The 13,420-nt window shown below is 54.7% G+C and overlaps 2 protein-coding genes across 4 annotated transcripts in view; one reads left to right on the top strand and one right to left on the bottom strand.

Annotated features, from left to right (window-relative positions):
* Positions 1-13,420, top strand: part of LOC111922151 (uncharacterized) — a 181,524-nt gene that overhangs the window by 160,230 nt on the left and 7,874 nt on the right. The gene's annotated exons all lie outside the window — the stretch shown is intronic.
* Positions 1,821-13,420, bottom strand: part of LOC111945910 (uncharacterized) — a 120,080-nt gene continuing 108,480 nt past the window's right edge. Inside the window, exons 3-5 of one of the 3 annotated variants that reach the window (XM_086866559.1) lie at positions 12,562-13,410; positions 5,892-5,999; positions 1,821-3,812 (exon numbers count right to left, since the gene is read on the bottom strand). In XM_086866559.1, the coding sequence (XP_086722685.1) occupies positions 3,060-3,812; positions 5,892-5,972 (834 nt within the window). In that variant the 5' untranslated portion in view covers positions 5,973-5,999; positions 12,562-13,410 and the 3' untranslated portion in view covers positions 1,821-3,059. Of the gene's footprint in view, positions 3,813-5,891; positions 6,000-12,561; positions 13,411-13,420 lie in introns of those variants that run through there. The other 2 variants (XM_086866561.1, XM_086866560.1) reach the window with 2 other exon arrangements.

Below are 13,420 nucleotides of genomic sequence, written 5' to 3'. Positions count from 1 at the left end.
AAGGAATAACTTGAGGTTATGGAAGTCCTAGTGCCCACGTTCCATCCCCTCATTTCAAGCTGAAAGCAGAGCTCCACTTCTGACTCTGCTTTTTAATAATGAATGTCAAACTTCAACTAAATTCCCTTAAAGACCCCATGAAGGTTCACACTGTGAGAGCTCACTCGAGGCAGCCCCAACTCCTGCCCTGGTTCAGTCCCTGTCAAGCCCACTGTGTTTTCCAGCTGCTTTGCTCCAGCTCCCCCCAAATCACCATGAATTCCACTGAACTGAAACAAATCCAAATCCTCGTGGGTCGGGACAAGGGCAGGGAGAGGTCACTCAGGGATCACCATCAGGGCCACAACAGCCCGACATGGGGAAATGAACTGAATTTAGGATTGAGCAAATCAGACCAGGAGAATGAGGATTAAAATCAATCTTGAGAAACACCTCCTCCCGCTCCTGAACTTTTCTGTCCAGGCCGCTGCTCGCGGGGCACAGAGAGGGGCCCGGCCGTGTCCCTCCAAACCTCCCTGGGAATCAGCCCAGAGCCCTCAGGCTTCCTTGTGCCCATCCCCGGGGGCCCTTGTCCCTCCCAATGGCTCCCGCGGTTCTCCCAGTCCATCCCAGCCTCTCCCAGCACTGTGTCCATCTCGGCCCTCGGTGTATCTGGCGCCCCTCAGCCAATCAGAGCGCGTCTCTCTGATGACTCATCAGTTGCCGGGCAGATCCACAGAGCCGAGAGCCCCGCGCTGGACTCGGCCACCCAGTGCCACCACAGTCCCTCCCAGTGCCACCACAGTCCCGTCCACTCCTTTTTAGCCATTCCCTGTCTATTCCTAGTTCATTCCCACTTCACTCCCAGACCTCCACGCCCTCATCCAGTGTCCCAGTATCCACTCTCATCTCTTTCAGTGCCATCCCAGTCCCATCCAGTCCATTCCCAGTCCCTCCCAATGCCACACCACTCCTCTCCACTCTCTCCCAGTTCCCCCAGCGTGTCCATCTCGCTGGTGCCCTCCAGCTCCCAGCCCGGCCCCGGCCGCCTGCTCTGCTCCCTGATGGATTTCTCCCCTGCCCACATCCAGCTGAGCTGCTCCCAGGGCCAGCAGCAGCTCTCGGGCCACGTGCTGGCCACTGCCGTGCTCCCCAGCGGGGACTGGAGCCAACAGCTCCTGGTGCTGCTGGAAACCGCCCCCGGCAATGCGGGCTCAGCTCCAGCTGCCAGGTGGAGCACGGCAGCCTGGAGCACCCCCTGAGCCGGCACTGGGGCACGGCCCGGCCCCCACAGCACCGGGGGCAGCGGGGGAGGCACTGGGGGGGCCCAGAGGGGGATTGGGCTGTGCTGGGAGGAACTGGGAGGGAGTTTGAGATAGACTGGTTTAAACTGGGAAAAAGATTCAGATGCCTAGAATGGCTGAGGAGGGTTTTGAAGAATGTTGGGGAGGATGGGATGAGGTTTCAGGGACCCTGGTGGACGCTGGGAGGGAGTTTGGGGGTGCTGGGTGTCACTGGGAGGAATTTGAGTGAGCCTGGAGGAGCTGGAAGGAGACTGGGGATTGGCAAGCAGGGATTGGGATGAGGTTGGTTGTGCTGGGAAGAGACTGGAAGGAGTCTTGATGAGTCCTGGTGGGGCTGGGAAGGGACTGGGAGAGGGTTTGGGGGTCCTGGGGCAGTGGGGAGAAATTGGGAGGGGGCTGTGGGATCCTGAGAGGAACAGGAGGGGCTCTGGTGGGTCCTGGGGAGGCTGGGAAGAGACTGGCAGTGATTTAGCAAAATAGCAATATTGATCCAGTATCAATATCAATCTGTTAATGCAGAAAAAACCTCTCCAACAGTTTAAAGTTACAAAGTGGATGTTTAATCACAGCACTGGGCGAGTGCAGGAGTCATCCCCTTAATACGCACTGCAAGTTGACAAAAGATTCCAGTGTCTATTTATTTACAGAAGTCTTGAATATCCAAAATACAAATACATACTCACAATGCTAACACTTCCCATTCCCCACTTTGGATTAAAATTCACAGTAATGTGTTTAAAATGACATTACGCCTGCGTGGTTTGCCCCCTAATTTGAGGAGGGGGTCGTTTTGGTGAGGAGGGGTCATCAAGAGATGAAGGAAAACCGCTCTTCCTCACTCTCACCTTTCTACCTTTACAATGGTGGACATTACAAATGACATTTGGTACAACTCCAGGTTCCTCCCTTGTAACATTTAAATGGGTTTCCAGATGTAAGGTCTGTGATCTTCCTGAACCCGTTTATCAGTTTCTCTTTTCTCATTATAAGCACATCTAAACAAATATACAATGACAAGGAATTTTGTACCTAAGTCTGAGATTCATTATCTCAAATCCTGCTTCTCACTTAATCATTGACTCGAACTAGTTCCAGCAAGGCCTATCTCTAGCTAACATCTCCAATTTTTCTAAATACCCAATTTTTTTAAATTAGTGACTCTGAAGGAGGTTTCAGAGGGTCCTGGATGGGCTGGGAGGGACTGGGAGGGTGCTTGGAGGGACTTGGGATGTCTGTGAGAGGTTTTGGGGGTTCTGACCTCTGCAGACCCCCAGGGATGCCGTGAAACGCTGCCCGCAGCAAGATGCTGATGGGGATTGGAGTTTCCGTGTTGGGCTTCGTCTTTCTGGCACTGGGGCTCGGCTTCTGCCTGTGCAGGAAGGTGAGGAGGGATCCCGGGGGTGGTGTCCTCCCTCCCACAGCGTGTGTGTGCTCCCCTTGGGCCACCCAAGCCTGGTGTCACCTCCTTTTCTCTGCCCACACAGCCCCTGAGGCAAAAGGTTCTCAAGGATTGAAAGTCAACAATTCCCATTGTCGGTCTGTATCCTGTTGGATTTTAATTCCCCTGATTTCATCCAGGTGCCCACAGGGAGCCAGAAAGATGTGGAGCCTCCCAGCCAGGTGTCTTCCCAACACGCATCACCAGGACCACGGATCACCAGGGCTCTGCCCAACGGGGGTCACTGGGGATCATCCAACGCCCATCCTCCCATGGGGGATGGAGCTGGAGCAGCGCACGAAGCTCTTCCCGCACTCGGGGCACTCGCAGGGCTTCCCTTACTGGTGCCTCCGTTGGTGTTGGATCAAGTTAGAGCTCTGTGAGAAGCTCTTCCCACACTGGGGACACTCGTAGGGCCTCTCCCCAGTGTGGATGCGCCGGTGGACAGTGAGGTTGGAGTTGTGCTTGAAGCCCTTCCCGCAGTCGGGGCAGCGGAAGGGCCTCTCGTCTGTGTGAATCCGCTCATGTAGGAGGACACGGGAGCTGCACCGAAACCTCTTCCCACACTGGGGACACTCGTAGGGCCTCTCCCCAGTGTGGAGGAGCTGGTGTTTTCTCAGCGTGGAGCTCCACCCAAAGCTCTTCCCACATTCCAAGCAGGTGTAGGGCAGTTCCCCTGTGTGGATCACCTGGTGTCTCATCAGGTTAGAGAAATCTCTGAAGCTCTTCCCACATTTTCCACACTCATAGGGCCGTTCCCCAGTGTGGATCCTCTGGTGATTCCTCAGGCTGGAGCCCTGGCTGAAGCTCTTCCCACATTCCCCACACCCATAGGGCTTTTCACCAGTGTGGATCCTCTGGTGCTGGAGCAGGTCAGAGCTCTTCCTGAAGCCCTTCCCACATTCCAAGCACTTGTGGGGCTTCTCCCCCAGCTCTGAGCTCCGGCTGGATCTCCTGCCGCCTTCCTGACACAGGGGGGATCTTTCCTCCTCGCAGCACCCTGGACTGGGTTTGCAGCCCCTCCTTGTGCGGCATCTCCAGGGCTTTTTCTCCTCCTCTTCCATCTGGACACAGTTTGAGAAGGAAAATTCCTGGTTAGGAGGAAAAGGAGAGGACAGCGCCTTGGGCTGGGGGTTCCTCCATGCCCAAGTTTATCTCAGAAAGTCATTGGGCATCTTGTGTCTGTAACAAAGCAAAGCACTAAGATTCAGCCCAAACATCAAAACAAAGATCAGAAACTGCCCAAACACCAAATTCAGGCAAAACCCCCTCCAGAATACAAAGATTCAGCCCCAGCAAAAAAAAAAAGCACCAATATTTAGCCCAATAAAGTTCAGAAACCCCAAGATTCAGTCCCATCAAAATCGTAGATCACCTCCCCAGTCACCTCCAGGGCAACACTCCTAGGACTGCACATACAGGGAGAATGGAACGTTGTCCTGCTTCCTCTTCCTGCTCCTCCTCCTCCTCCTGTGGCCCTACTCTTCTTCACACTCCTCTTGCTCCTACTCTTTCTCCTCCTCCTGCATAATCCCACCTTCTCCTCCCATGAGCATTCTTTGACCATTTTGTTCTTCAACCCTGCTTCTCCTTCCCTTCTCCTCCTGCCCCCAGGCCCAGCACCCACTGCCGCCTCCCTCTTCCCCCCCAGTCCCACAGCATCCCACCGCAGGGGCACGGATGCAGCTGGGCCAGCTCGGCCTGGGGCAGCGCTGGGCTCTCGGCCGCTTCCGCCCGCACTCGCTCCCCACTGCAGCCGCTCCCGCCACCACAGCGCGGGGGGGCCCGGCCTTGGCGCTCCCCCCTCCCACCTCCCCAAATTCCCCTCCAGGGGGGCGCCAAGGCCCGGGGGGGCACAGGTGGGGTCCAGGTGGGACCATTGTGGGGAGAAAGTGAATGTTAGAAAGTCATTTTCGACAAAGAGATGATGACCCCAAAATATCTCTCAAGAGTCCCTTGGGAGCATGTGGAGGTCGTTTGCACATTCTCCCAGAGGGAATTAAGGACATGGACACCCAGGGGGGCAAGAAGGGAAGTCCAGAAGGGATTTAGACAACAGGGCATGGATGGTGTTGGTGTGCTGGGAAGGGATTGGCTGAAGGGGAGTGTGCAGGAATGTGCTTAAGGCAAGAAGCAGCAAGAGGAATCCATGGGGTAAGAAAAATGATGATGGAAAAGAGGAGGAAGAAAAAAACACTGAGGATTGGGATGTGTTTCAGAAGGCTCTTATCCTCAGAATTTGCCAGCTGACTCAGATCCTTTGTATCCCAGTTTTCCAGGACAGGAAAACAAGGAGGTGAGGATTTCAGGGGGTTTCTCTGAGCTGGGAGCGGCAGGAGCGGGCGCAGAGCTGCGGCACCGGGAGCACGGGCTGGGGGCCTGTGGGGAGCTGTGGGGCCGGGCCGGGGCTGTGGGGCAGCCGGGGCTCAGCGCCGGGCGCTGCCTGAGCCCAGCACCCCCCGGGCAGGGCCGGCAGTGGCCCCCGGCCCCCAGGAGGCTGCGGGACGCCCCGGCCGCTGCCCGGCCCCGTGGAGCTGCCGGCCCTGCCCGCCGGGGGGGCCGCCTTTGGACACTGCGGCAGGACAGGGACCGGCTCTGGGATACGGGCTGGGGAGGGGAGCCTCAGCACAGCCAGCACGAGGAAGGAACAGCTCACAAATGGCGATTAGACCTGCAAGGATCCAGAGGATCTTTTAAGCATTTCCTGGTGGGTCCCTGGAGAAAGGAAGGGTTTTGCAGAAAGCTCAGCAGCTGCCACACGATGAGCACCCACAGGCACTGAGGGGGGCTGCAGCAGCGACAGAAGAAGCCCCTGCAGCACTTGCTCACAAAGGCTCAGCAGCTGAATGCAGCAAGGGATGAGCAAAAGGCCAAGCTGAAGGCAAAGGCCATGGCACAGTTCCTACAGCCCCTGAGGGATCAAGCCCAGGGCCCAAGGGGGCCCCAGCACCCAGGGGACACCCTCGGCCACAAGCACCTGGCACAGGCATTGCCCTCCTGGCCAGGGCACAGCCCACCCAAACAGCCCCTGGCAAGGAATCAGCCTTCCAGCTGCAGGGCACAAGGACACTGCAAGCACAGACAGCAGCACCCTCAGCACCAGCAAGTCCAGCCCTTGATGGACATGCATTCTTAGCGGTGGCACAGCTCCCATTCCACCAGGGACCCACCACACTGCAGCCCTTGGGAACATTCAGGGTGGCTCTGGATCCAGAGGAGACCTTTCCTGATGGACACAGGGGCCTCTCCATCCAATCGGAATCTTACACCTAAAGGTACTAGGGAATATATAAATAATTAAGACACTAAGTGGGAAAGATGAGTGGGTGTGTTTTATTCAGGCACTATTAGCAGATATGGGGGATGGGTTTAAAATGCAGGAATTTTTATTTGCTCACAGTTGTGATTGTAATTTACTGGGAAGGGATTTGATGGCTAAATTGGGAATGCAAATTAATGTTCCATGAGGTGATACAGAGGCTGGTTCTGTTGTACCTCTGTGTCAAATGTCTGGCAGAGCCATGGCTGAAGTGAACCCACAAGTGTGGGCAGCCCCAGGGAAATTGGCAAAATTAGATGTGGAACCTCTCCAAATTTCCCTGAAGCAACCAGGACAAGAGGTGTCCAAAAGCAATCCCCTGTTCCAAGGGAGGGAAGGAAGGGCTCACAGCCTGTCTGGGAGTCCTGCTCAAGGCACGGCTTGGGGAGCCAGGGATGGCTCCCTAGAATGCTCCTATCCTGCCAAACAAGAAATCCAATGGAATCCACAGAATGCTGCAGGACCCAAGAAGAAGAAATGAGATGATGAAACCGAGGCACCCCACACTCTCAGATCCTTACACCATCCTCAACCAGGTGCCCTCCTCACACTGCTGCCATTCACAACTTGATGCAAAAGATGCTTTCTGGGGATCTGCCCACTCACAGAGGATGCAAACACAATTCTGCCTTGGGCTGGCAACAAGAGGTAGAAGGGAAAATGCTCAAGACATGGACGGTCCTTCTGCAGGGATGCATGGAAGCACCGGCCTGATTGGGGCAAGCCTTGCAGAAAATATCAAAGGAATTGACCTCACCCCCAGGGACTGGCTTAATGCAGGATGTGGATGACTTGATCCAGTCAGAAAAACAAGGAGAAGAGGTAGAGGAAGCCTCTGTGAAATGGCTTCATTTGCAGGCTAAAAAGCAGCTTTGAGTATCTGAAAAAAAAGGAAGGGCAAATGGTAGAGAAAATGGTAAAATATTTGGGAGCTATGTTGATGGAAGTTTTGTCTTTTATTGACCCTGAGAGGGTTCAGGGAATCTCAGAAATAATGTGACCCAGGACTAAAATAGTGCTGCAGCAATTCTTAGGATTAACAGGGAATTGCAGGAGCTGGATTGAGGATTCTCTTTTCCAGCCAGAACATTGTGTGACTTCTTTAGCCCCAGATAGTCTCAATGTTATGGTGTAGATATAAGAAAGAGAACAAAACTTAACAAAATGAAAAAAATAAAATGATTGATGCCCCAGCCATGGCTCTTCCAGACTCAGAAATCTGAAATGCAAGGGAATATTAAACAGGCCACCCCTGAGCCTGCACTGAAGGCAAGGCAGCAGCAGCCAGGGCTCCCCAGCGGGGGAAGCCCCTGCGCCTGCCCACAGATCCTCTGCTCAAATCCTCAGCCTGGGCACCCTCCTTTGCCATCTCCAGCCACTGCGGGACAATCCTTGCTCTCACTCTTGCAGCTTCAGGCCTTTCTGTGCCTGCCCTCGCCACAGCTGCTGGGGAAGGCACCGGGACAATTCCACTCTGCCTCTCAATTCCACTCACACTCTGCCCTGCCTGGGATTAGCTGCTGGCAAAATAGACCAACTTGAAAATGGCTTCAATTCTTATTTCTCTAAAGGCACTTGGTTTGCATTTGCCTTGGGGAAAGAAATTTTAATGTTTCTTTTCCACCACTCAGCAGAGATGAAATTAACATCTCAACAGACTGGGAATAGCCCAAAAGATTCCCCCCAAGATAACGACCATCAACAAAACATCAACAGCCAGCAGCAAACATCAACCAACACCTACCCCAGACACTGCCCCAGGCACAGCTGGAGACACCTGGTCTGGAAAAGGCTGAGCAGGAAATCCAGGAGTGCCCACCTAATTCACATCACAGGCACAGAAATCCGGGTGCAACAGGAAACCAAATCCTAACAACTCCACACCTTCAAACCAATGAACATTAAACCAAGGGATTTCTATGGGGTCAGACTGTATAAATTTAGAAAAATCTAGTCAAACTCATGTGTCATGGAATGATTTTCTCTGCACACCCAGCCTAAGTGTGCATGAAATGATTCCTGTTGTACATTCTGGCCAGAATCAAGTAATGCCTTATTTCTCTAAAAGACATTGTTGAAGAGTTTTTGTTTTTCACAGTTTCAGTGAAAGGATTACACTGTTAGAATAATTTTTTGTAATAATTTATTAACACTGATGGTCGAAAGCCTGCACAATGGCCCAGGGGGTTCCTGCCTGCAGGAGGAATTGCAATGATTCCCTCTGCCCCTCAGCCCAAGCTCTGCCTGCTTGCACAGATGGAATTTGCACAGCTAAAGGCACAGACCATTGTGAGGATATCTGACTCTGCAACAGAAATTGGTTCAGCTGCAAAGGAAAACAGGAAATGGAGAATGTTGTGAAAACTTCACTAAAACAAGTGTGGGGGAATCATCCCTGTCCCCACTCCAACATATGCTGTCTCTGTCTATGTTATATAGGGTGTATCAGACCACTGGGGTTTATTTGCTACCACAAGTTCAGGGGAATCAGTTGGGAATCCAAGTATGTGATGATTTAATGAGAGAAAAGCTGACAATTGATGCAGACCTGGCTGGAGAGAGCACCCAGAAATGGGGAAAAGATGAACGGCCACCAGAACAAATCCTGCAACACCATGGACCAGACCCTGGAAACCCTGATTAATTCATAGCAGGTACCAGAGAAACCATTTCTCATTTCAATGGCATAATTAAATTACAGGATGCCATTGAAATAATAACCAACCACACAGCTCCAGCCCCTGACCTTCCCCCCAACCAATCCACTCAGATGAGGAACACAACATTTCACCATGGGATGGGATCACATGATCTTTTAGCAGAAAATCGAGGTAGAGTTTGTGGAAAAGTTAAGTAACTCAAACTAATCTTGGCAGATAGATGGCAGTGGAAAAGTAGTAAAACAGAGAACAAAGGAAACAGCAAAGCAGTTCATGTACTTGTCCAAACGTGGAAAGGATGGGAATAGGAAACGTTTTTGTGCTTCCCTGGCAGACCATGGGTTAAACAAATGCTGTTTCTCCTCTCATGTGCTACAGCAACTCTCATCTTTTTACCATGCACCACACCTTGCTGAGTGCAGCTCATTCAGCAGCTGAGCAAGGGGATGCAGGGGGCAGCCAGGCCTCCTGAGCCACAAACGGCTACAAAAGGACAGAGAATGAGGGCACTGAGACCAATCCCAAAACCAAAGAAGAACGAGGAAGAAAACACAGAGGCAATGAGTGAATCTGCTTGGAGATAGGGCCAGGGATCTGTACGTAAGGCAACAATGGGAGAAACCATCAGTTTTAGAAAATGTTACTAATTCAAGCTCACACAAAGTCATGATACATTCCTTAACCTCCAGAAGAACAAACACTTCACAGATACAGGAATACAAAAAGGACATGCAGCAGGCGGATCGGGAAGGCTGAACCTTCCAAGCACCTCCGCCAGTGTTGGGCAAAGGGACAGGGACATGCGGCCGGGAAAATCAGGACAAAAACGAGGCCGCGTCCTCCAAGACCTGGAGAGAGCGCACGGCAAATGCCCCATGGCCTCTCCCTTTGGGCAGCAATAAAGTCACTTGCACACCACTCCTCTGGCTCCTTGGGCCACACAAACCTCTGGCGCCGGGAATTTTCCCACTCAGCCCCGGGCACAGCGCAGCCACCTCCGGCCTCCCGACACGAAGCGGGACGAGCCAGCGCTGCTCCGCCACCGCCTCCTGCCGAGGCCCCAGCGGCAAGGAGACCGCGGGCAGCCGCTCCCGCAGCGCCCTCAGCCCAGGGCCAACACGGGCCGGCCACGGCACAAGCCACCCGCCACAGCCCCCTGCCGCCCACAAATGAAGCCCCAATTGAGGGCGTTCTCTGCTTGGCTGAGCGCTGCCTGAGCGCTGGGGCTGCGCCAAGGGGGGACACCCTCCTCCAGCAGGGATGTCCCGCAAATGGGGGAGCCCCACAAAGCCCTCAGGACCCCCGGGGCTGGGCTGGCCCTGCGTGGATGCCGGGAGCCACCAAAAACTCTCTGTCCCTGCCCTCTGCAACTGCACAGGGACACGGAATACAAGGAAAGGCTCAGGAGCTGGGAGAAGGATGGGGAGGGATCCTGGTCCCAGCATTGACACGAGCACAACAGACCCAGCCTGGACACACAGGGTGAATTTATTCGCAGCAGGACCAAAGGAGAACAGAGAGAAATATCTCCAACATCTCCCCTACCCAACAGGGATATGGGGGATGGGGTCTGCAATGAGACAGCCACACATTGGGATGATGAGCTTGGGGTGATCCGGTTACTAAAGAGGTTTTGGGGCATCTTCCAATCCTGAATGAGGAGTAACTTGGAAGGGGAAGGCACCTGGCTCTGACACTGGAGTGGGGCCCCACATGGAAGGACATGGGGAGCCCTTATTAGGGAAGATCCTGCTGCGTTTTCCCACTTTTGGGGGGTTATAAACAGTTTTGGGGGTTTCCAGGTCAGTTTAGGGGGTGAAGGTGACCTCTTTTTTGGGAAAATCCTGTTTTTTGCCAGTTTTGGGGGTTCTAAATGGCTCGTGGTGGACCCCCACTTTTTTGGGCTTTGATGTTCTCCACCCACACTTCGAACTGGTCCGGACTGGTGCTCCCAGCAATGTGCAGGGCAGGACCATGGGGACCACCCGGGCCCAGGGCGGCTGCTTTGGGGCTGGTGGCCCCTGCCCGGCACTGGGGATGGGGCATGTGGGGGAGCTGGGGCTGTACTGGTGGTACTGGTGGTGCTGTGAGCTCACCTGTCGGGGGGCCAGTGGGATGTGGGTGAACATGTGTGCTCCCTCCAGGGCCCCCGGCCTGGTGTCACCCCCTTTTCTCTGCCCACAGAGCTCCTGGGCCGGCAGGGGCAGCAGCCCCTCCCCGTGGCCTCAGGCCCGGCCGGGACCCCCGCTCTGTCCCTGCACTGATTTTGGGGGGGGTTGTGTGTCCCCCCTCAGCCCTGTTGCCACTCTGCCCACACCTGGCTGCTCCCAGTGTTCCCAATAAAGCTTCCCACTTCGCCCTGGGAATGGGGACCCCCATGTGTCTCCCCCGTGTCACCCTGCTCTGGAACTCCTTGGGAAGCACCAGAACACCAGCAGGGAACCCACTGAACCCCAAAAGGCACTGGGACACCCCAAAGCTGCCAGGGAAATCTGGGGACAGGGTGTATGGGGGGAGCCCAGGCCAAGAGCCCAGCGCTGCCCCAGCCCAACCTGCCCTGGCTCCATCCCGGCTCCTCCCATGGAATGAGGAGGCATTGGGAAAAGGTGAGGCCAAGGGTGGGCACAGGGCCTGGGGGGAACAGGTCAAGGGACTGAGGAGGAGGGCAGAGGAATGAGTGGAAGAAAGGCACAAGAGAGGAGGCAGGATGAAGAAAGAGGAGTGGATCCCTCCAACACCATTTGGGGGTCCCAGCCAACCTCATTTCCCCTGCACTTCCACCCCTTCTCCGGTGTCCCCCAAACCGCCAGCCCCATCCCTCATGCCTGACTTTGGTGGTTCCAGGTCCCTCAGTCTGGGATTCCCATATTCCCTTCCCCTCAATTCAGGCACCTCCTGGCAGATTTTTCCTATGAGCAATCTCTGACTTTGGGGATTTTTGGGGTGCAGTTCTGGAGGGGGACGGCTCTGTCTGGCTTTCCCCTCCCTGCTGTGGCCTCTCAGCTGCCCCCCACACCCTGGGGGTGCTGGGATTTCCCTCCTGGGCACAAGGACGTTCATTCCCTTCCAGGAGCCCAATGCCCAGCTGGGGCTCCAGGCCAGGGGGTCCTTGAGCAGCTGCCCCAGAACCTCTGCCAGGGGCTCCCAGTGCAGTCGCAGCCGCTCGGCCTGGGCTCCCCAAAGCCCTCAGCAAGCCCCAAGTCCCTGCCAGGAACCCTCAACTCCCTCAAACACAGCATCCCCCACAGCCCCTGCCAGTTCCCCCCATGGCAGCGGCCACGGCCATGGCCCCACACATCACTGGCCATGGCCCACCATGTCCTCACCCAGGGCTGTAGTCCCAAAAAGTTTCCATCCTGGCATTGTCCCCCACGTCTCCATCTGCGCCTGTGTCCCCCCATGTCCCCATGAATGGCCATGTCCCTGTCCATGTGTCCCCACGTCACTCTCCATGTCCCACCATGTCTATGTGTCTCAATGTCCTCACCCACGTCTTAGTTCTATGTCTTTATTTTCACACCAAAGTTGGATATTTTGAAGGGATAAAGAAAAATAAAAAGCCAATCAGGCCATATTGAAAGGATTTCTGCCAGCTGAGGATCCCCGTGCTTGGGTGGAAGGGAACAACGTTTTTTGGAAGGCTTTCCAGACCACTATCTCCAAAATCTTGGTCTTTGACCCATTTCATCAACATCTGGCTGTGGAAGACACCTCTGGGCAATAGGAAATAAAAACTGTGGAATCACTGAGGTTGGACAAGACCTCCAACACCTCCTTGATGCCACCAGAAGATAGGTGGATTGAATGCAAAAGATTTTCTGGGATTGAAAGTCAACAAATCCACTCCCCCCAAGGAATTACCATTGTTGGTCTGTGTCCCAGTGGATGTTCCTGTCCCGGTGTTCATCCAGGTGCCCACAGGGAGCCAGGAAGATGTGGAGCCTCCCAGCCAGGTGTCTTCCCAACACGCATCACCAGGACCACGGATCACCAGGGCTCTGCCCAACGGGGGTCACTGGGGATCATCCAACGCCCATCCTCCCATGGGGGATGGAGCTGGAGCAGTGCACGAAGCTCTTCCCGCACTTGGGGCACTCGCAGGGCTTCCCTTACTGGTGCCTCCGTTGGTGTTGGGTCAAGTGAGAGCCCCTGGAGAAGCTCTTCCCACACTGGGGACACTCGTAGGGCCTCTCCCCAGTGTGGATGCGCCGGTGGACAGTGAGGTTGGAGTTGTGCTTGAAGCCCTTCCCGCAGTCGGGGCAGCGGAAGGGCCTCTCGTCTGTGTGAATGCACTCATGTAGGAGGACACTGGAGCTGGTCCGAAAACTCTTCCCACACTGGGGACACTTGTAGGGCCTCTCCCCAGTGTGAATGAGCTGGTGCTTCCTCAGATTGGAACTCCACCCAAAGCTCTTCCCACATTCCAAGCAGGTGTAGGGCAGTTCCCCTGTGTGGATCATCAATTCATCAGTTCCCCTGGTGTCTCATCAATTCAGAGGTATCTCTGAAGCTCTTCCCACATTTCCCACACTCATAGCATCTTTCCCCACTGTGGATCACCTGGTGTGCCCTCAGGTTGGAGCGGTAGCCGAAACTCTTTCCACATTCCCCACACTCGTAGGGCTTTTCCCCAGTGTGGATCACCTGGTGCCGGAGCAGGCTGGAGCTGTGGCTGACATCTTTCCCACATTCCAAGCACTTGTGGGGCTTCTCCCCCAGC

The sequence above is a fragment of the Cyanistes caeruleus genome, chromosome 31 (genome assembly GCF_971803275.1).
Source record: "Cyanistes caeruleus chromosome 31, bCyaCae1.hap1.1, whole genome shotgun sequence".
Lineage (NCBI taxonomy): Eukaryota > Metazoa > Chordata > Aves > Passeriformes > Paridae > Cyanistes > Cyanistes caeruleus.
This window is presented reverse-complemented; position numbering and strand designations above follow the sequence as displayed.